The sequence below is a fragment of the Mirounga angustirostris genome, unplaced genomic scaffold (genome assembly GCF_029215605.1).
Source record: "Mirounga angustirostris isolate CCGP_5_RB_7025 unplaced genomic scaffold, mMirAng1.0.hap1 SCAF_16, whole genome shotgun sequence".
In the NCBI taxonomy this organism is placed as follows: domain Eukaryota; kingdom Metazoa; phylum Chordata; class Mammalia; order Carnivora; family Phocidae; genus Mirounga; species Mirounga angustirostris.
The window spans coordinates 3,880,947-3,903,164 of NW_026991724.1; the positions used below are offsets into that span (position 1 = coordinate 3,880,947).

General features: G+C 49.7%; 1 protein-coding gene across 13 annotated transcripts in view; it reads right to left on the reverse strand.

Moving 5' to 3' along the window:
• KIAA0513 (KIAA0513 ortholog) overlaps positions 1–22,218 on the reverse strand; it is a 72,699-nt gene that overhangs the window by 20,460 nt on the left and 30,021 nt on the right. For all 13 annotated transcript variants that reach the window (XM_045890630.3, XM_045890626.3, XM_045890631.3 and 10 more), the window contains one exon: positions 621–1,093. In XM_045890630.3, the coding sequence (XP_045746586.1) occupies positions 621–949 (329 nt within the window). In that variant the 5' untranslated portion in view covers positions 950–1,093. The remainder of the gene's footprint in view (positions 1–620; positions 1,094–22,218) is intronic.

Consider the following 22,218-nt stretch of genomic DNA (forward strand, 5'->3'; position numbering starts at 1 on the left):
AGGAATTTGGGCTTGTGGGCTCCCTACCCCCATGCTGAGATATTAACAAGAGTGGGTGGGGGAGCTGGAGGCGTACCCACAGACACCCCCTCCTCGGTCTGATCCCAACCCAAACTCCGCTCCCTGCTTCTCCAATTGCCAGGGCTCCTGTTCACCCCTCCAAGAACCGTCAAAGAAAGGCAAGAAGGAGGAGCCAGGAAGGGTCCCCATCCTGGCAGGGGCTTGAGGCTCAGCTGCCATGAGCATCTCAAGGAGTACGGGTAATCGAAACCTTCTGGACCGTACTGCCCTGCATTGAGAGTCTGCTAGTCGCGGAGGCGCCCTAGGCCAGTGTGAGTCTGACGCTAACCTGCAAGGGCTCAGACACAGGGAAGCAAACCTAGAGTCCTTCTGGATTGAGCAGTGAGGACGTGAGCATGTCAGCGGAGTGGCTGGAGCCGGCGGTGGGATGGGAGAGGCAGCGAAAACTCCCCAAACCCTTCTACCTGCAGCCGGGGGTGGGGGCTGAGAACCACCCAGGTGGCTCCCTCATTGGCCCATGAGGGAGCGAAAGCCCGGGCCCCAGTGGGTGCCCTGTCAAGGACAGAGCCTGGGGCAGAGAGCAGGTCCCGGGGGCTCACCCTCCAGAGAAGATCTTCTCCACGTAGCTGCGCATGAACTCCCGGAACTCCAGGGTCTCCTCGTCCTTGGCTGACTCGGTGCTCTGGTTGGAAGAGAAGGACTCGTTGGAGGAGGAGCGGCGGTACTGGTCCCAGGACGGGTGTGAGGGCGACTCGCCCATGTCATTCTCGCTGTCCGCAGACTCTGTGGTCTCGCTCTCCGAAGCACCATCGCCTTGGGAGCTGTCCCCATCCCGCAGCTTCGGAGGCAGTGTCTCTAGGGGCGAGGAGGGGGACGGCTCAGTCCCGAAGTCAATCAGCGCTCCCACGGGGACCTCAGGGGCCTCCATGGTTCGGGTAGGCTGGAAGGCTGGAAGGCCAGCAGACAGGATGCCCGGATGTGTCAGTGGGAGCTGGAGGCCAAGCGCCTGAGTGGCTTCGGAGCTGCTGGCCACCAGGAGTCCTCAGGGGCAGCGCTCGTGGCCCTAGGGCATCTAGAACGGAAGACACGGAAACGTTATCACCACGAGAGCTACTCTCTGCGTCAGGGGAATTCAGCACTGAAAATCCAGACTTAAATGAACGAATGAGGCCACAAATTCCCCGAAAAGAGAATAGGCTCCAAACTTCTAGAATCTGGGTCATCCCTACGTGGACATCATTTCCCTACTGTCTACTGCTAAACACCTGGTGCGTGGTAGGCACACAATAACTATTTGTTGAAATAATAAACACATAAACACCAACGATCAGGACTTCTCCAAACTACACAGACTTCAAAGCCACTGCACCTGCCTGCCCTCTCCCTGCTTTGGCCTACCAGACTGATGCCAGTAAATAAAAAGGCCGACCCCAGGCTAGAATGAGAATCAGAAAATCCCCAGGGACACATCTGCCCAATCACTGCTGTTAGCATCATGGCTATGGGAGATGGTGTCGTCTGGCACGTTGGGAAAAGCTGCATCTGCTAAGCACGTGGGCCCCTCCCCTCCTGGGCTGGCATCTCTTCCTTCCTGGGCTCCTATCTGAGGACTCTTCCAGAGGCCCAGAACCTTCCCAGGCTGCCAGACAGATGCCCCTTTTCATATCACTCACCAACCCTCCACCGGCTTCTGAGCCTCATTTGCTGCCCAGACCCAGCCTCTCTGTCCTGCCCTCTCCCTGCACTCTGGCTAAGGACACCTGGATGAGGGCATGCGTCTCGAGGTGCCTATTCCTTCTGCCCTCTCCCTTCCCCAGTCCATCCCTTCTTCCTGCCTCACCCTGCCCGGATGCTGTTCATCCCCCAGGCGGACATGGTGACACCTCTTCTGAGCAGCTCACTCCACCCCGAGTCAAAACTATTCCCTTGTGCCTCTGTGTACCTCCAGCATTTTATTTACCCCATTTTAAAATTCTGCTTGTTTGACGGACAGATACTACTATTTCTGCTCATCCCACTATAATATAAGCACCTCTGTAGCCACTGACTATCTAGAGCAGTCTGGACTAAGGAAAGGTCTGCTGTGACTGCGACTGGATGGACAGGGCCGCCCATGAATGTACTCGAAGAGCTGGGGTGGGGGCCAGGATGCAGGCGGCACAGCAAGAGAGCTGGGGCAAAAATCTTCAAGTCTAAACCGGGTTTCCTGACTGCCAGGTGGGGAGTCGCCTACCAGGTCTGGGACCCACCTTCCCCGGTGATGAGCGGCACACAGCTCGGCATGAAGCAAGAGCCCTCCTGATGCATCAGCTCCTCCAGGCAAGAGCAGCCTCCAGATTGGGCCTGTCCCTGTCCTCACCCTCTGCAGACCCCGACTATCTAGGACAACCCCCAGCAGACAGGTGGCTGCCAACGCTGAGGCACCAATGCATCTTCTGTGGGTAATTCGATATTACACTGTCTTTGCTGCCGGTTAAATGAGCTTAATGCTCACAAATCGATCATAGGTTCCTCTAAATTCCCCAGCTCAGGACATTTTTAAATGCCCTGAGTCAGAAAGATGGAACAGCTGGCTCCTTGTTGTTGGAGTGGCGAGGGTACCCTTTCAGGACAGTCCTACGGAGCTTGCCTGGGCTCAAAGAGGAGAAGCATAAACCTCCCCTCAACAGAACCGTCTGGGCCAGGAGAACGACATGGGGTTTTTAGGAGCTCAGGAGATAGCACCATCACGCAGAGAGGCGGAGATTGAGGAGTGGCGGTCTGAGGCTGGGTCAGCCCTGGCCCCCCTCCCACCACCTGCACCCGGGGCCTCCGCTCCCTGGGCCAGTTTCCCCGTCTGAGACACTGTGGTCGGGCTCGAATTCTGAGGTCCTTCTGGCCACCACATTCTCAGACTCTCCAAAGCACAGAAAATCACACCTGTGACCACACACTGGGTGTTAAAAATGGAAAATCACACACTAGGAAGATGTTCGCAGTCGCTATGGTAGGAAAGTTGGGTCAAAAATATCTGTATTATAAATTTACCCAAATCCAACCGAAAACTCTGTGTTTTAATAAGGAATACAAATGACTCACACAGACAAATCACATAAGAAGAAATACTCTTATTAAATGCTTAGACAATTCTTCAACCTACGCTGATAACCACACATGTAGATAGGCAAATTAAAACAATTAGGTACCATCTTATACTACTAAATCAGCAAAAACTTTAAAATGCAATCTAAATGCTGATGAGGTCCATGGTAAAGTTAATATTCTCAAGCAATCCTGGCAATAGGGATAAATAAGACTCTAGAAAGTGTGTGTGTTTGTTTGTTTTTGTATGTATGTATGTATATATTCTCCACACCTACGGTGGGACTCGAACTCATGACCCCAGAGAGCAAGAGTTGCATGCTCTTCCAACTGAGCCAGCCAGGTACCCCTAGAAACTATTTTCTATAATTTTTATTTTTTTATCCTCTGATCCAGGATTCAAATGCTTGAAATTTATCCCAAGAAAATAATTTAAAACACTCAAAACCAGTTACGTGGAAAAGAAAATGCTCCTTGCAACAGTATTTCTAATCCTGATAAATTGGGGGAAAAAAATCTAAATACAGGAAAATGGCAAATAAATTCTAACAACTTGATGCAATAGTAATCAGTGAATGATGCAGATGTAAACAATCAGAACATCAGTGAATGATGTTCACTTTATAGCTAAGTAAACAAAATAATCCACAGTCAATGAGTATTTACTAAATCCCACAGCATGCTGTCCTTTTGTCTGGGGGCTGGGAATGCTGGAGGGCATGACTTTTAATTTTCTTTTAAGATTTTATTTATTTATTTGACAGAGACACAGCGAGAGAGGGAACACAAGCAGGGGGAGTGGGAGAGGGAGAAGCAGGTCTCCTGCGGAGCAGGAAGCCCAATGCGGGGCTGGATCCCAGGACCCTGGGATCATGACCTGAGCCAAAGGCAGATGCTTAATGACTGAGCCACCCAGGCGCCCCTTAATTTTCTTATAATAATAATAACAAAGCATATGCACAAGAAGGGCTGGAAAAGAAGACAGAAGTGTATTATAGTCCTGGCACTGAGGTCATTTCTCCTTTTGATTTTGTGCTTGATCATAATGATACAGTTTGCAATAAATAAAATATTCGGAGCGAAAAGGAAACAAATTTCTGTATCTTGAAACAGTTTCAAGCAGTCAGAAGGGCTGCATCTATTTACCCAAGCAGAACACCGCAGCATCAGGGCTGTAAGATCAGAGCAAATTATCACGGCTATTTCTGGTCCAGCCTGAGGCTGACAAGCAGCTCTCCCAGCATCTCCCTCACTCGAAATTCTGGGAGTGTGTGAGTCATCCTTTCCCAGAAGCCTCCTCTGTGGGCTCAGGCAGGAGGCACAAAGTGAGAGGCCTGACTGTTGGGGAGAAAGAAGTGGCAGGGGACCCAGGCCAGGGTGTGTGAGGGCACCATGGGGTGGGTGTGCAGAGCAGAACGCCGTCATCACACGCTGCTGCCCCCTGGTCCCCTCAGCCCAGGGATCTCATGCTCCCCTGGGGAGAGAAGGCAGGGGTGCCGAGTCTGCTCACAGAGCTGAGACACCAGGGGGAAGCAGCTGTTTGTGGGTAAGGGCCTTGGAAGCAACCCCACCCTCTTCCTTCAGGAAGGAAACGTAATTACGGGCCTCGGTGCGGGACAAGGTGGCGGTCACTCTGAACACACCAGGATGGCACACCTCCCATGACTACCTGTGCTGGGCCAACCAGAGAACACAGAGGAAGTGGGCCCAGTGGGAACCAACCACATGGCCCCCAAGCAGAGCCGGCCGGGTGCTACACTCAGGAGCGCAGGCCCAGCGGCACCAGACCTAGAGATGTCCAGAGAATGGCTGAAATGCATGACGCAAAATCCTCTAATTCCTCAACACTGGCAACTAATTCACATTTATTTCAAAACATGTTGCGGGCCAAAGAAAACACATCTGTGGGTTGTGCCCCAATCTATCTGCCTTGTTCTATGCACAAGGAAGGTCCTGAACGCACTGCAGGGCCACAGGCTCTGAGACTCAGGGTATCAAATCACAGCAGGATCTTTACAACTACAGACCGTGTATATTAAAAACACTCTTCTACAGCCTCGAAGCAGAACAAACCTTCTTGCAACTTTTGCAATTCATTTCCTGGGCCTTATAGCATGAGTTTCTACCAACCAAATTAGGCTAAAATTCTAAGCCAACCTATAACCCGAAGGCCTTAACCACCCACCTGCTCATTCAACAAGTACTTCTTTTCTTTTCTTTAAGTAGGCTTTACACCCAATGTGGGGCTTGAACTCACGGCCCTGAGATCAAGAGTCGTGCGTCCTACTGACTGAGCCAGCCGGGCGCCCCTCGACGGTATTCACTGAGCAGCTACTATGCATCAGCTAGCGTCCCAGCACCTGGGAGTGCACGCATGAACAAGGCTGTAAGGAGCATCTGGTCGTGTGGCGGGGGGGGGGGGGGGCGCAGGCTAAGAGAAGGGGTGGCAGGGGTAGGGACGGGCAGGGGGAGATCTGTAAGAGACCGTTAATAAAATGGAAACCCAAACAAGAACTTCTGGGGGCACTGAGTGCTACGGAGAGTCTCCAGGAGATGTCTCTGAGAGCCCCGAGAAGGGCTTCTTTGGACTGGGAGTTGGGGAGGCAGATAGGAACTGAGAGGGAAGGAGGACCCGCCAAGAAGACTCAAGGGTCCTCTGACAGGAGAGAGGTCTGGGCAGAGGGAGAGTCTGCACAGAGGCCCTAGGCAGCAATGACTTTGGAAAGTTCAGGAACCAGGAGGCTCATGAGGCGAGGGGCACTGCTCACGGAGAAGAGGTTGGCCAGGCATCCAGGGATGGCTTGTCGGCCACCTCTGGGGTCTGGGCTGGCCGGCAGCCACGGGACGAGCTTTAGTACAAGCAGCTGCATGCATGGGACTGGAGCAAAGGGTGGGGGGGCAGGCAAGGTGATCACATCCTAGTGGGAGGCTTCCTGACCTCCTCCCCTCCCCTCCCCCCCGCCCCCCAGCCTTTTCCTGCCACCACGGCCCCAGCTGCAGAAGGAACTCAGGAGATTGCCTTCTTGCAGCTGCTCAGCCACATCCCCACAGGGCTTTGCTCAAACTCTGATTTCCCCAACATCCCAAAGCAACCGGAGCCAGGACATCTCTAGCAGGTCGACCTTGAGCAATCAGATGAGGCTCCCTGGGCAAGAATCCGGAACTTTCTGTAACTCTGCCCTTTGCCATCCACCTCAGGCAACTCCCTCTCGTTTAGTGTGTCCAAGAGTGATCAGACGTGCTGCTCTTCCCACAAAAAGAGAAGGGCTTGCAAAGCCTCGCTCACCCGGCATCCCTAACACGCTGGCTCACACTCGCGTCCATCCAGCTCGTTCCTCGTCTCATGACATCAGTAAATCAAGGCTCGGAGACTTACTCCAGGCTAGGAAGCGACAGCATGCACAATCCATGTCAACCAAGAAGTCCCTGTTCTTGACCACCATATGGTCCCCCTACAGCTACCTCTTCAGTGCTCTCCTGGGGCTCCATTTCTAGAAGTGGGGTTGCTGGGTCAGAGACTCCAGGGTCCTATGACAGGACAGAGGTCCGGGCACGTAACTAGGGCTGACGATGGGTGCTATCAGATGACCTTCCCCCAAGTCTGTACTGTGGCTATATACCCGGTGGGTTCTACATCTGCACCTCCTTTTCAACTGTAAAGTCAAAACACCACCTAACCTCCTGGATTCGGAACTCTAATCCATTTGTTTCACTCTGGGTCAAGTGTGGGCAGTGTGCAAGGAAGGGCAGGCCCATTCTGCAGATGAGGGAACTGAGGCCAGCTATGTCTCTGTAGCCAGAACTTCCCACGAGCCCCAGCCTTCGACAACGGCGTGTGGCTGGAGTATTCTGCCTGATGACTGGCCTGAACAGAGAAAGCCAGCCTCCTGCCTCGGGTTCCAGCTCCACTCAGACTCACACCAGGAAAGTGTTTTTATTTTTTTATTTTTTTATTTTTAAGCAATCTGCACCCAACATGGGGTCCGAACGCACAACCCGAAGTTTGAGTCTCACGCTCCACCGACTGAGCCAGCCAGGCACCGCTGGGAAAGTCATTTAAATCACAACCAGTTCCTATTTTTGGAAAACGTGAATGTGAATTTTTCTTTTCCCAGACTCATCTGGAGTATTATCAAGATAAATGAGATAATACATGGCCGGTCTTAAGGAGATGTGTTGTTGTCCTCCTCGCCCACGAGGAGAAGCTGAACAAGAGCCTGGCCGCGGCAACGTCGAGACAGCTGAGAGACGATGCTGAGGCCGATATTATCAGAACAGTCGACACTTTTCGAGGCACAGAGATACAGAAAAACATCGTCTTGGACCACTCCGTCAAGCTGCTGGGCAGTACTGCATTTTTATTCCCATTTTAGGGACGAGAGGTCTGTGGCTGGGGGAGGCAGGTGCATGGCTGCGCGGGGTCACCTGCGGGTGGGTGCAGAGCAGGACCACCTACTGGTTTAGGACCAGAGGTCAAAGGTCCCTCACAGCTGCTGCCTGAGCTTCTGCTACATTTTGACCTCTCTCCAGCCACAAGTTGAATGTCACCTCCTGGGGCCTCACATAAAATAGTGAGCTAACTCCCCACAGAACATCCACCTTGCTTGGCCTAAGGGTTGTGGAGGGCCAGTGCAAATCAAAAACTGCACACCTCTACCCGATGTTGATTACTAAAAGTCCTTGACCCTGAGACTCGAGTCATAAGACTTTCAACCCCACCTGCCTCGTGCGAAGGTACCGTCCAAACACAGAGAAGGTGAGGGTCCTGGGTGTGAAGCAGAATATAAACACCTCTCCCCTGCAGTCATCAGACTCCCTTAAGCTCCTGGATTTAACCCCTGAAAGACGGTTTACCCCCCAGACACGGGCACCCTTCTGCATTCACGCAGCCTTCTTTGCCTAATATCAGTTGGATGCCTTCTGTGACTTTTTATTAAGTCTTATTTAGAAAACACACCTGAAGGGGGAGCCTGGGTGGCTCAGTTGGTTAAGCGGCTGCCTTCAGCTGAGGTCATGGTCTCATGGTCTCATGGTCTCAGGGTCCTGGGATCGAGCCCCTTGTCGGGCTCCCTGCTCAGCGGGGAGTCTGCTTCTCCCTCTCCCTCCCCCTGCTCGTGTGCTCGCTCGCTCGTACTCTCTCTCTCTCACGCTCCCTCTCTCAAATAAAAGGATAAAATTAAAAACAAAATACACCCAAAGAACCCAAGAGAAGTATCTTTTCTTCCTCTGTGGTTGTGGATGCAGGCTATGCTGAAGCATGACTGCAGGAGCTGTGAATGGAGGGCAGGGTCCATGTGACCGACTAAGGAGGCCAGTGACCCTTAGCCCATCCACATCAGGTCAGGAACAGGGCCAGGGCTTGGCCAGGAGCACCAGACTATGGGTCCAAGAGCATCTGCAGACTGGGGCACTGCATTCTTTTCTGGAGTCACGTCTTAGCTGAATGCTGCCCACAACTAGAGGAGACAGCCTAGCTAAGGGGGTCCCCCCAATCTTTACCCCACGAGGCAGAGCCCCAGGAGCTGAGCAAGGATGCTTCTAACCTGCAGCTGTGGTTCCCAAACTGGTGCCAGGGTACCCCGGGATACCTAAGCAAACTCACAGGGGTGCTGTGGGATATTTCGATATTTTGAGGAAAACACAGCAATACTTGACATCTTCCAGACACAGACCAAACTACGAGGTTCAGGTAGCTCACAGTTTCACCATTAGGTCATGTTGTACTCCTTCCTGTGACCTGGTATCTTTGCAAAGTGGAATTTTCTGCAGCTTGCCATTATAAAGAGCAAGTAGTGCCCGAAGACCAATATGAACAGGAAAACAGAATGGCCATGTGCAATGAAGAATGAAAGAAAAATAGCTTTTCAAATGGTGTAGTAGGCTGAAGAGTGGTCCCCCAAAGGTGCCCACGTCCTCGTCCCCAGAACCTACAAATACATGACCTTACACGGCAAAGGGACGTTGCAGCTATGACTGAGTGTGGGGCCTCGGGATGGTCCTGGATGATTGAGGGGGGGCCCATTATAACCCCAAGGGTCCTTGGGAGAGGGAGACAGGAGGGTCAGAGGGTAGGAGCTACAGCAATGCTCTGCTGTTGGTTTTGCCACTGGAGGAGAGGCTGCGTGTGAACCAAGGAATTCAGGTGCCTCTGGAATGTGGAAAACTTGAGGGCTAAGAGTCTCCTCTGGGGCCTCCAGAAGGAACCCGCCCTGCCCACACCTTGTCATTAGCCCCATCTGACTGACTTTGAACTTCCACCCCCAGAACTGTAGGACAGTAAATGTGTGAGATTTTTAAGCCACGGAATTTGTGGAAATTCGTTAAATCAGCTGTAGGAAACTAACAAAGACAGCTAGTATGTGGTTGGGACATAAAGACCCACTGAGGTGCCCAGTATTTGCTTTAGCCTAGGCGTGTCAGGACAAAACGAGAGAGACACTACAGCGCCGTGAGCGCGGCGACCTCCGGGCCTGGGCCCACGCCCGAGCTGCATCCCTTGTCTGCCACGTGAGCCTCGAGCCCCATGCAGGCTCCACACGGATCCCCGTAAAATGGACGCGTCCCAGCATCGGGTCAAGCTCGTGGGGGTTATCTGGTTTCCATCTCCCTCCATCGTGAACACATCATTAGAGAAAGGTCTTGGGGAAACAGAAGGGGGCATAAACCTCTGGATGGCAGCATGCCTAAAACGGCATCTCCATTTCTGTGTCTTTCCTTCTCACCTTTGTGCTTGAACCGCAACCATGCCGAGGGAGGCCTGAATGTCCACTGCGGGCCAAGCACCTGGCTATCCCTCTCCCATCTGCAAACATGCAGGTGACCTTGCTGAAGAGTCTTCGCTCATGCCCCAAAGCGCGTTTTATTTCAAGTTGACCTAACGGCAGGTCGACAGGGTTTGGCAGGAATGAGGGGAGACAGACCCTGGGCTTAGATCTCTGGTCTCCGGGGCTGCCTTGAAACAGGTGGACCTGGTCAATTATGAAGTTACCGCTACCTGGTTTTGTTCTGCTATTATGAGATATAATAATGGATGGTTTCCAGGAAGACTGTGCCTATTGAAACCCCTGGAGTGGAGGAGAGGCAGAAGGAGGAGAAAGTTAAATGCAATCATCCTGTAGGGAAAGACACAGCTGGGAACACCATGGATGAACGTGTAAACCACCAAGGTTATCTGGAAGCCCCATTGCTTCACGGCCTCGTGGTGTGGGAGCTGCTTCCACAGCCCCCCTCGCCCCCCAACAGCGTGCCAAAAATAATCAGCCTCAGGCCAGGGCTTTTCTTGCTCAGCTGGCGTTTGCTCAACGCACTCCTTGCTACCCCTTGCGCCCCACGCCCCCCAGTCCCGAGTCAGAGAAGGGCCCCCGTGGGCTGGCCTGGGGCGGGTGGTAGTGAGGAAGCCCCCTGAGCCCCTCTGCACAGCCGGGCCCTCCAGCGCCCCAGCCAGAGCTCAGTCACTAGCCCAGGCTGGTAAGAACATGCTTCCTGTCGCTCAGAACCTCTCACACCACGAGACCACAACAAGGACTCTCTTCTGCCTCTGCTAGGGGCTGAGCAGCTCAGCCCTGGGGCTCCTAACAAGTACATCTGCTCCTCCCCTCCTGGCTGGGTGACAGGTGACTTTGCCTCTGAACCAGGAAGAGAGGTTTGGGCCGTTTGGGGCTATGAAGCAACAGTCATTCCAGGGAATGAATCTGTGTCCAATATGAAATGTCACCGATGTCCTTTTAGATGTCAGTGTGTTCGGGCAGCTGGTCAGACATAGATTTAAAGCTAGTCAATGTGGATCTAGGGTACCTTACAGGCCTGTGAAATCAAAACAAGAACAACAACAACAACACCCATTTCCAAAGCTGGGCAAGGAGCTTCATGGAGTTTCCTGGTAGCAAAAGCAAAAAAGGGAAGTGATGTGGGAAACAAAGGCAGAAGAAAAATGATTAAATTTCCTTACTCCCTCCAGCCCATTGACAAGTTCCTCTAGGGACTCAACTATCTCCATGCTGACACTTTGCTGAGGGCAAAAGGCAATCCTAGCCCGACACTCCACACCCCCTCCCCCCGCGTCCCCCCACCCCCAGGATCCTTTAAGTCTATTTTAACATATAAAAATTCTTTTGGAAACTTCCTTTATCTCTAAACCACTCAAGATATGTGTTGGCAATCATCCCCCAAGCATATAGCCCACCGATAGACATCTGAAGGGTCTCATGACTCAGGTTTTATTAGATGGTAATAAATGACCTTTTCCCAACAATAGCTCAAGGCCCTGGAAACCTTGCTTCCAAAATTCCTTAGAGAATGATGCAATCCCAAACCCCCTCCCAACTTGAAAGTATCTAACAGGCCATTCCTCATGACCCCGGGAGAAACTGTTTCTGCCCACGGGTCCTGTCCCATGCTTCAATACAACCACGTTTTTGCATCAAAGATGTCTCAAGAATTCTTTCTTGGCCGTTGGGCTTCGAACCCTAACTAACGTTCTTTCCTACATCAGGAAGCATACTGGGTCATACGATCCTTCTCATTCTGACATATTCATCTGCAGAGTACCTTTTTCCAGACACTGAATTTAAAAGTGAAATTGTCAAGCAAGTCCTCATATAAAAACTGCTGATCACTGTCATGAAGAGTTAAAAGGCTCTGTAAAAGAAACAGGGATGTTGGCAACATACATTTTTAAATGTCCCTCCAGAAGTCTGAAGCATACATTAAATCAACTCAGCACAGGAGTTAGTCTGGTCTGAGCGCACTACTCGGGTGAAGATAAGGTGTTCCCACGTTCAGACATGATAACCAAAACAGGATCCACGTGCTACCGTTCCCAGGGGGGAGAGGACTGTCCTGCTGGCTCCCTCCCTCGGACACGGACAGCAGTGGACCCGCAGGTGCATGCAGGGGCTACTCCCGTCACATCGAGGATGGTGGCAGCTCCCTGCCCTGTCTCCGCGGCCACACGGGCACGCCTGGCTCCCACACAGATGGGTTGCTCATCAGCAGCCCCCTACAAGGGCGTGCATCTGAGCCGGGCATCTGGTAGGAGTGTTCTGACTCCGGAGTGTCGAGGAGACCCTGTAGTTGGCTCAGCCTCTTCACGGCCCGGGGTTTGTGACCTCAGGACTCCACTCCCCCAGGAGAGGCTCCCGGTGAGTCAGCAACCTCGTCTGCTTTCTTCACTATAGGGTTCTCAGGGCCAGAACAGGGCCAGGCACATAATTGCACAGGAAATATCTGTTGTTGCAGGACTCTCCCAGGTCAGAGTTCAAAGGTGAGCACAGGTCCCAGACTGCATTTGCCAAGTTGGCTGGCCCACCCATCCAGCCCTAATCATGGGCACACACTTCTTCCACTGCTCTTGGCCTCCGTGAAGGAAGACTGTCAGAAAAAAAGGCCACTGCCCATGTTTTTACAACTGAAAGCAGGAAAAACTGTAGGATCACTACTGACCTTTCCGTCAATAAAGTTGGTAAGTCCTGCCCCTAAGCCATTCTGCTGGGCTGCACAGGGAGACCACACAATTCCAGACCTCAGTGGGCTTCCAACATAACCCCGGGGGCAAAGAAAACGCATTCCAGAATGCAAATGAAACAAACCGGTTTTCTGCCTAGGTGCAAAGAAGAGTGGTTTGCCAACCCAATTTTTACAAAGTGCACACCTAGTAGGGAGAGTATGAGGATCTAACTAATTGTCCCGACAGGCAGGGGGCACCCACACAGGACAGGGTACGGGGCTGGAGAAGATTAAGGCTCAGAAGAAGCAAGACCACACGCAATCACAAGGAGAGTCTTGGAAGGCTGGGTCCATTTCTGTTAAGTAGAGACAGGGAGAGAAGTGCCCCTGGAGAGTCCTGACATTTCCGATGGGGTGGCCTGTGGAATGCACTGAGCTACCACTGTGGTGTGGCCCTGGGGGTAACTTCATACGGTCTTGTCCAAATCTGGAACCAGAGGCTTCTGAGGCATTCAAACCAGTGGGCAACGTGTTCAGAGGTGGCCTCCTAGAAGAGGTGGGCTTTTGTAATATGTCACTGACAGGAGGAGCACAGGGTGGAGGTCTGGGGAGGGGCAGGGGCACTTGTGGCCATTTGGGATCCACATTCTGGATCCTGGATCCCAACCGCACACCCTCATGTCATCCATCCCAACACAATGCTCAGCTCCCCTGAGTGAGGACATACCTGGCAGGTGGACATATGAAACTGGATGGCTATAGCTTCCCAGAAAGCCCAGGCTAGACATGCACTTGGGGATCACGAGGCAGGAGCACAGGTAAAGCACAGGCCCACACAGAGGGCAGAGTAGGGCAAAGCTGAGTGCTGGCGAGAGGAGGAGCCGTGTAGGAAAAGGGGCACCAGCAGGTGTGGGAAAAGAGGAGCATGGGGTCAGTCCAAAGCCCAGCACAAGGCACCAGCTTAGGGGCTCTAATGGGGCCAGAGCCCACGCCGGTCAAGGGGACTGGGATGGACCATGTGGCTGCCACAGTGATGAGTTACAACTCCCAGCCTTTGCAGGGGAAGCCTCCACGATCTCTCATCTCTGAAGAAGTGAAGATGACAGGTGGGGGAGATGTGACAGGGACATATGTGTCAACCTCACTTCGAGAGGGGAAGGCAGGAGACGCCGTGAAGAGATTAAGGGGGATAGCTGAGCCGGGAAATATCCAGCCATTATTAACAGGGCAGCTCTGTGAGCCCCGAAGGAGGGAAGTGGTGAGGGCCAAAGTCACACTCCAAGCCAACCTCATCTCCGGCGTTGTGTGTGGTTGGTCTTACGCACTCGTAGATCCAGGGGATACTGTGCAAATTGTACATTGGGGTTGACTTCCAGCAAGGCGCTTGACAAATTCGTCACACCTTTGAGGATGAAATGGACAAATGTGGCCTGAACATTGTGTAAATTAGGTGGATTTATAAATGCTGTATTTCATTGCCCTGAAATACAATTTTTTGCATTTTATTTATTTTTTTAAAGATTTAAAAAACTTATTTGAGAGAGAGAGAGAGAGAGCAAGCAAGAGCAGGGGGGAGCGGCAGACAGAGAAGTAGGCTCTCCACTGAGCAGGGAGCCCGAAGTGGGGCTCGATCCCAGGACCTTGGGATCATGACCTGAGCCGAAGGCAGACGCTTAACCGATTGAGCTACACAGGTGCCCACTTTTTTGCATTTTAATATCTCTGAAATTGGATGCCTCATCATTGCTCTTAAGTAGGCTTATCATGATCCGTTGTCATTGTGCAGAGACAAGAGTGGACCCTCATTTATTTTTCAAAATAATTAAAGAAATAAATTCAAAAAGTGCATAAATCATAATTGTATCACTCACTGAATTCTCACCAAGTGAATACTCCCAAGTGCCCTGCCTTACCTGGCAGTGGACATGATCAGCCCTCCTTATTCCCCTGCCCCTGGTACTCCCCTCCTCCCCAAAGAGACATGGACGGGACACTCCATAAAGAGCATGCTGATGGCAGAGAGGATTTTTGCAGAAACCCATGTACTTCAGAAGAATGGTCTCTGAATGTTAAGAAGTTTTAGAATTACTTTAAGCAACTTGTTTTGTTTGCATTTTCCTCCTTGCAATGGACCAGAGTGACACTTGATAATAATCTAAGTGATTCTAAAGGCATTCTTTCAATAGAAAGCAGTGTTTATTCTTTCTTCATTGTGCATAAGACAATGATGACTCTTATAAGTGATGAGGTCTTAAATTCGATGAAATACGGTGCTTGGCTGCACGACCCGACAGTCACCTTGGTTAAGATGTCTGTCACTAATGGGCAAGCAACTCCAGTCCAGGCGCTACCCTACACCTTCATCAATTACTCAAATTAGGAGGCAAATAACATGGTGATGGAGAATGTGCAGAACCTAAAGCCAGAAGGACAGTTAACACCGGGAATGATACAATCAGGACCCAAAAAGCTTTTGGCGGACTTCAGTGGTGGGCTGAGTCTTAAATGACACCTCTCAAGAGTAAATCTGTTCATTTGCTGGGCATGTGCTGAGTGCCCTCCATGTGCCAGGCATGATGTGGCAGCAGAGAGAGAGGTAAGGACAATGTGGTTTCTGCCCTTGAGTAACTCATACATGATTAGCGAGGGAGTCTGACCTTTGGGCACAGACTTGCCCAAGCCCAGTACGGGGGACGCGTTGCGCTCACTATGAGTCTGTGTGCTTGACGCTAACAACAAACTTTAAACCAACCTCCACCTGCGTCAACGAAAGCAAGCTGACCCAAAACAGGAGCGGCCATTCCCACCCCACCCTGCTTCTGCTGGTCAGGCTGCCACCGGCCCGTTACGCCCAATCGCACATCTGGAAAGGAACAATACTGAGGACACGCATCCAAGAGCCCCCACACACTGTTCTCCATCATTAAGTCCAAAGCAACCCATGAGGATTTCTTGCTCGGGAAGAAAATAATACACTTGCAAAGGCATTTTAATTCGATAAATGCAAATGTTTGTTAAGACTTCAAAAAAAAAAAAGAAGAAGAAGAGCACCATTGAGAATCTGGAGAGCATCCAAAAAAATACAGATGAAAACGAAAGCCCACCTGATAATCATGTCACGCGAGCAACCATGAGGAAGTTGAAGGAACCAACCCTGGGAGTAAGTAACTCGGGGGACAGGACAGGAGTCTTCAAATTTGTGAGCAGTGGGCACCTGACCGAGGGGCCAGATTAGTTCTGTGTGGCTGCAGAAGGAAGAAGTGAGCCTAAGGGTGGAGGCCCACCAAGGCAGCAGTGTCCACCGTCTCATTTCCAGGCCGCCGGAAGCAGAGGGCGGATGTCTGCTCATCAGCAGGTTATCCACAGGAGAGGCCGCTGGACCCAAACCCACTGGCATTCTGAGATAACATTTTATGACGCTTAACACAGGCTTTACCCCCCTGCGGCTGTTATAAAGCTTCTATCCAAACAGGACCCTGATTTTATGACCTCCAGGAAGAAACATCTAAAGAGTCCACAGTTCACAGGGAAAAGAGATAAGGGACCATCTGCTGGTTCCCCAGTGTGGTCAGAGAGTGAGATGGGTTCAGTTGTCCACCAAGACCTCCCCACAGAACCATGACTCTGCTGTGTCAGTTTTCAATCCACGATGACGGGCCAGGTGCTGTGCTAAGGGCTGGGAAGAGAGCCGTGGAAGAGACAAATTTCCTACCTCGTGGAGCTTGCAGAAGGCTCCAGAACAAATGCCATTTCACCACGTTGCCAAAAAACCAAAGGGTCCAGGAGTTCCATCGGCCCCAAGTGGATTAGGGAGGTGGGAAAAGGGGACGAGGGTCGCCCACCAACGGCTCCTCCACGGCCTAAGACTTTCCATTTCTTAGTTCTTCAAAAGTCGTCCTGAGTCTCAACTCGGGAGTCACCTCACACAAGCATCTGGATGTACATTTTGCACTTTGCTAATGTTTCATTCATCCGAGGCAACCCCTCAGTGAACGGGTGAGTCCTCCAGTTTGAGGCCACGAGGAGGAATTTGGCGACAGGTGTTTCCCATGAACTTTCGCTACTGACTTACTGAATTGGCGCCACCATAACCAAATGTTAGAATTTACGGCAAAGCACATCCCTCCCTTGGTGAGCAGCTGGCCTTCTTTAAAAAAAGGCTACAGCTGACAATTCAGTGACAGCTGGATTCAATTTGGATACAGACTGACTTGGCCTTCCATGCTTTTGGATAATCTGACAAAATAAATTCGTACTGCTCCAATCCCTGGTATGGAGATAGGCACACTTAATGACTGGATTGGGGTGGGCTCCCTAAAAGATCTGGGACTTGGTCCCTCTCCAAAGAACCCAGGGGAGGGGAGGGATGAATTGAACAAACATCCATTTTCTTCGGGCTGGTGCTTTGCTCCATTGGCTCAAGGAAGAAGCGTGCACACTGGACATCGTGTCTCTGGGAGGGAAGGCTCTGGGCAAATCCTCCTGGATGCAGTTCAGCCAGCAGGCCAGGTCATCTCTGGCTGGCGGTCAAGGTGCTCGGCAGTCTGGAGCTGGTCGAGGCTGCCCACACGGCTCTCCAATGGCCACATGCAGAGGGGACCTGCCACTATTCAAAAGGAACCTGCCACAAGCATGCAGCTGTTGGCCTCTTCAAGACCCAACTTCTGCTTTAATCTGGCTGGTTTCCTTGCGTTCTCTCTCTCTCACACACACACGCACGCACGCACACACACACACACACCCCATGCCTTTGTTACTGCTTTCTTCACTTCCCTATACCCACCACCCACGTTCCTCTGGCCAAATCTCTTGGCACATCTCAACCCGCTCTTCGACATGGAGAAATCTGAAATTTGTTCATGTGCTATGCTGGTGCCTTCTCTAGGTCATTTGTGGTCTTTTGAAATCCTCTTTAATGTTGAAACATATTTGACAATATTTTAAAAGTCTATCTATTTGGTTTATCCTAAGGAGATAACCCCAAACATGGCCAGGGAGCCAACGTACAGTGCGATTTAAAACAGCAAAAGAAGTGACGATAACCTAAATTCTCCACGACAAGGACTTGGGTGAGTTCTGCTGGGTTGATTCTAGAGCTTCGTCGGAGTCTTACAGAGCAGTAATGACAACACGGCATCGTGACAACGCCTATGTGACATGAAAATGAAGCGGACAATGGAAAACCAAGACTTAACTGTGAAAGTAACACAGCTATCCTGTCTGCCCTGCGCCGTGTCTACTACCATCAAATGAGCTAACAGAGCAGCAAAAAAAAAGGCTGACGTACAAACTCTGACGGGCATTAATAATTAGGCATTTGAAGAACGTTCAGGGCAGGAGCCAATAGGGAAATGGAAACTCTGAAGATCGCATCAGCATCAGAGACCCAAGAAAGAGGCCACTTCAAAAGTTCTGCTCTACGACCTACAGACAGTCTTTGTTTTTATCTGTGTCAACACGTGCAGGTGGAAATTCAGGGCAACAGTTACTGCTATCAACAGACCACTCATTCAGAAAGTCTTAGCAAAGCAAGAGTTATTCTTGCAATAAAGGCTTGGCCTTATTTGAGTGAGAGAGAGAGAGAGAGAGAGAGAAGGAGAGACAGGTCTACTTTACGGATTTAACTTCTCTCCCGAGACCAGATCAGATTCTGCAGCTCGAGGCTGTGCACACCAGGAATTCCCTGGTGTTGCAGAGTACAGACTCGACGCACAGAGAGATCTTCCTCTGCTTCTCCATGGGTATTTTCCCAGCACTCCTGGTGGTGAGGAGGAATAAAGCTCACTGATTTATAATCAAACCAAACATTTGCGTCAACCCGGCAGCCCGAGCAGGTGCCGAGGAAGACCTCCCTCTCTCTGTAAGGGCAGATACATGAGGATGGGAGTGAGGAAAGCTCCCGAGGGAGGGGCCCCATGAGTCTGGACCCTGCATGGCGCCTGTTTCCATTAACACCTACCTTCAACCTTTCTTTTCCTTTTTCCACACAAACCACAATTCTCCTGCACCAGATACTTCCCGACTTCCTCATTCCTTTGTTTAATCCAGATTTCTTTGTTGAATGCCTCTAAAACATATGACTTCTGGCTTCCTTGTGGTTCTGAATGTGATGGGCGAGGACACTCCACCCAGCCTCACCCACCGAATATGGCTATAAAACCCGGGCAGAATGAACAGAGCAGCGACCTGACGTCCCGGAACAGTAAAGAGCAGCAGGTAGATGAAGGACAAGAGAATCTGAAGCACCACCGAAGTGGTGGTGAGTCTGCCATCTCCCCCCGGCCAGGACCCCCGCCTGGACCAACTCACAACCTGACACCCAGAAGCGGGCCTCCGTGCAGAGAGCACAGCGCAAGGGGAAGCCATCCAGTCCTGCTTCAGGAGCAGGAAAGGGGTCCCCGATTCTCACAGACCGTGAGCCAAAGCCTAGGGTTTTTCCTTTTTTCTCATGCCTCTGTCTTCCCGGCTCCCTCGCAAACCCCCCTGCCCCTCCTCGGTGACTCTGCAGTAGCAGTGATAACAGCCGCAGAGGGGCCCACGGAGGAGGGAGCCTTCCGTTCCCACTGGAGGAGCTGTGCTCTGAAGAGGGTGACAACCCACTGGTTTTTTCTCTCTCGGCACTCCTCCTGCTTAGTCACGGAAGGGAGCTAAGTTTCAGGGAGAGTGTAGCAGAGCAGGAGGAGTAAACACCCCTGCTTTCTGGCTGAAGGCCCAAGGGGAGGAGGTCCCTGGAGCTGGAACGTACCGGGGAGATTGTGAAGAGGGAGGAGCTCAGGAGAACAACCCCATAAAGCTGTTTACGAGCTCCTGGGCTCACCCCAGAGCTGCGCATATACAGATATAATCCTCAACAGCATATTCTAGATTCTGAGTGCTGAGGTTCAGGAGAGACCACTGCCGGGCTTCCACGCTGGCCACGGGGTGGCACACGGGGGACAGCTCTGAAGGGCACCACGAAGGCTTCGAAAACGCAACTGATGCTAAAGCTTACAAAGGCTGGTAGTGACTCAGAATCCGAGTGCCTGCTAAAACAGAGACAACAACATTCTCCGTGGGATCTAGTCTCATAATGTAATATCCAAATATTCGGGATCCATCCAAGATTACTCAACATACAAAGAACCAGGAAAATCCTCAACTCACTTGGGAAAAGATAATCAATAGACACCAATGCCAAGGTGACACGTTACTGAAATCAGCTAAGACTTCAAAGCAGTTATTATTTTAAAAAATACTCCCAAAAGTAAAGAGTTTTCGGAATGAAGGGAATGGTAAAGAGTCTGTCAGCAAAGAAACAGAAGATATAAAGAAGAATCAAATGGAAATTTCAGAACTAAAAAAACAAAACAAAACACAGTAACTTGAAAATTAAAAACCACTGGATAGGCTCAGTAGTAGAATTAATAGGACAAAAGTAAGAGTCAGTGAACATGATAATAGATCAATGAAAATGACCTAATGAGAACAACAAGAAAAAGGTTTTTTTTTTTAATGAACAAAGCCTTGGGGATTTATGGGACAATTTACTGAAAGATGTAACATTTGTGTCACGGGAGTCCCAGAAGGAGAGGAGAAAGAAGGCAGTACAAAAAAATTTGAGGAAATAACGACCAAACTCCCCAAATTTGGTGAAGGGCATAAGCCTTCAGACTTGAGCAGCAACATTAACACAAAAAAGACTAAATCCAAAGAAATCTCTAGCCACAGGCCTCAATGAACACTAATGACGAAGGAGGTGAAACATCACTTTTTCAGTGCTGAAGGAAAAGACCTGCCAGTCTAGAATTCTATGTCCAGCAAAAAAAATTGCTTCTGGAATGAAGGCGAAGAGAAAACATTTGCTGCCAGCAGTCCGGCTCTGTAGGAAGTTATAAAACAACTTCTTTAGACAGAAGGGAAATAATACCAGAAGGAAACGGAACATCAGGAATAAAGCAAGTGCAAAAGAAAAGGAGAAAATCTGGGTAAATATAAGAGACTTATTCTCCTCCTCTTGAGTTCTTTAAGATATGTTGGACCATTGAAAGCAAAAATCATGGCATTGGCTGATGGGGTTTTCAACGTAAATAAAGATAATACATATTAAAACTACAACACAAAGGGGAAAGAATAAAGGGACCTACGTGGTGGTAAGCCTTCTACTTTCCACCTGCAATGGCCAAATACTGATTCTAAGTGGACTAAAAGTTAAGTGTGCATATTGTAATCACTAGAGAAAACACTGAAAAACCCAAAGCAAACAAAAAAACCAGCTAGAGTTGACCCTTGAACAACAGGGGTGTGAACGGCCTCGGTTCACTCATATGCAGATTTTTTTTCAATAAATACAGTAAGTACTGTAATGTCTTTTCCTTATGATTTTCTTAATAATATTTTATTTTCTCTAGCTTACTTTATTGTAAGAATATAATATATAATGCATATAAAAATATGTATTAATCAACTGTTTATGTCATCAGTAAAGTTTTGGGTCAACCGTACACTATTAGTAGTTAAGCTCTGGGGGAGTCAAAAGTTATATGTGAATTTCCAACTGTGCAGGGGATTGGCACCTCCAACCCCCATGTTGTTCAAGGGCCAACTGTATATGTAAAGTAAAAAAACTCAAGAGATAAATTGGAATGCTAAGAAATTCAAATAATCCTGGAGAACACAGGAAAAGGAACACAGAGGAGAGAAAACTCCACAGAACAAAAAGAAAACAAACAATAAAATGGTAGATTAAATCCAAACTTATTAATAATTATATCAAGTGTAAATTCACTTCAAATGTAATGGTATTAGTAGATTAACAACAGAAGGAGAGACAAAAGAAATATGCAAACACTAATCAAAAGAAAGCTGGAAAAGCTATGTTAGGGACAAAGTTTAGGTTGGAGCTAAGAGAATTACATGGAATAAAAGGAAACACTACGTAACGATAAAAGTGTCAATTCATCAAGAAGATACAACAATCTTAAATATGCATGTGCTTAACAACAGTTTCAAAATACATGAAACAAAAAGTGACAAAACTGAAAGGAAAAGAGACAAAGCCACACTTACAGCTGGAGACTTTAGGATTCATCTCTTACTCCTCTACGTAGGTAGCAGACAGAAAATCAGCAGGGATAGAGAAGAGTGGGTCAATAACATAAACCAACTGGATCTCACTGACATTTATAGAACATTCCACCAAACAACAGCAGAATAAACACTCTTTTCAAGTGGATATTCCCCAAGACAGTCCACATCATGGCTTATAAAACAAACCTTAGCAAATCTAAAACAACGGAAATCACACAAAGGATGTTCTCTGACCATAATGGAATTAGACTAGAAGTTAACAGAAGCATAGCAGGAAAATCTTCAAACATTTGGAAATTGAACAGCATACTTCTACACAATCCACTAGTCAAAAAGGAAGTCCCAAAGAACACGAGAAAATGTACTCAACTAAGTGAGAGTGAAAATACAACAAATTAAAGCCTATGAAATGTAGCTAAGCCAGGGCTTAAAAAGACATTTATAGCATGAAATACTTAGGTTAGATAAGAACAAAGGTCTCAAATCAATAATTTAAGCTCCTATCTTAAAAACTGGAAATGGGGCGCCTGGGTGGCGAAGTTGGTTAGGCGTCGGATTCTTGGTTTTGGCTCAGGTCTGATCTCAGGGCCATGGGATCAAGCCCCT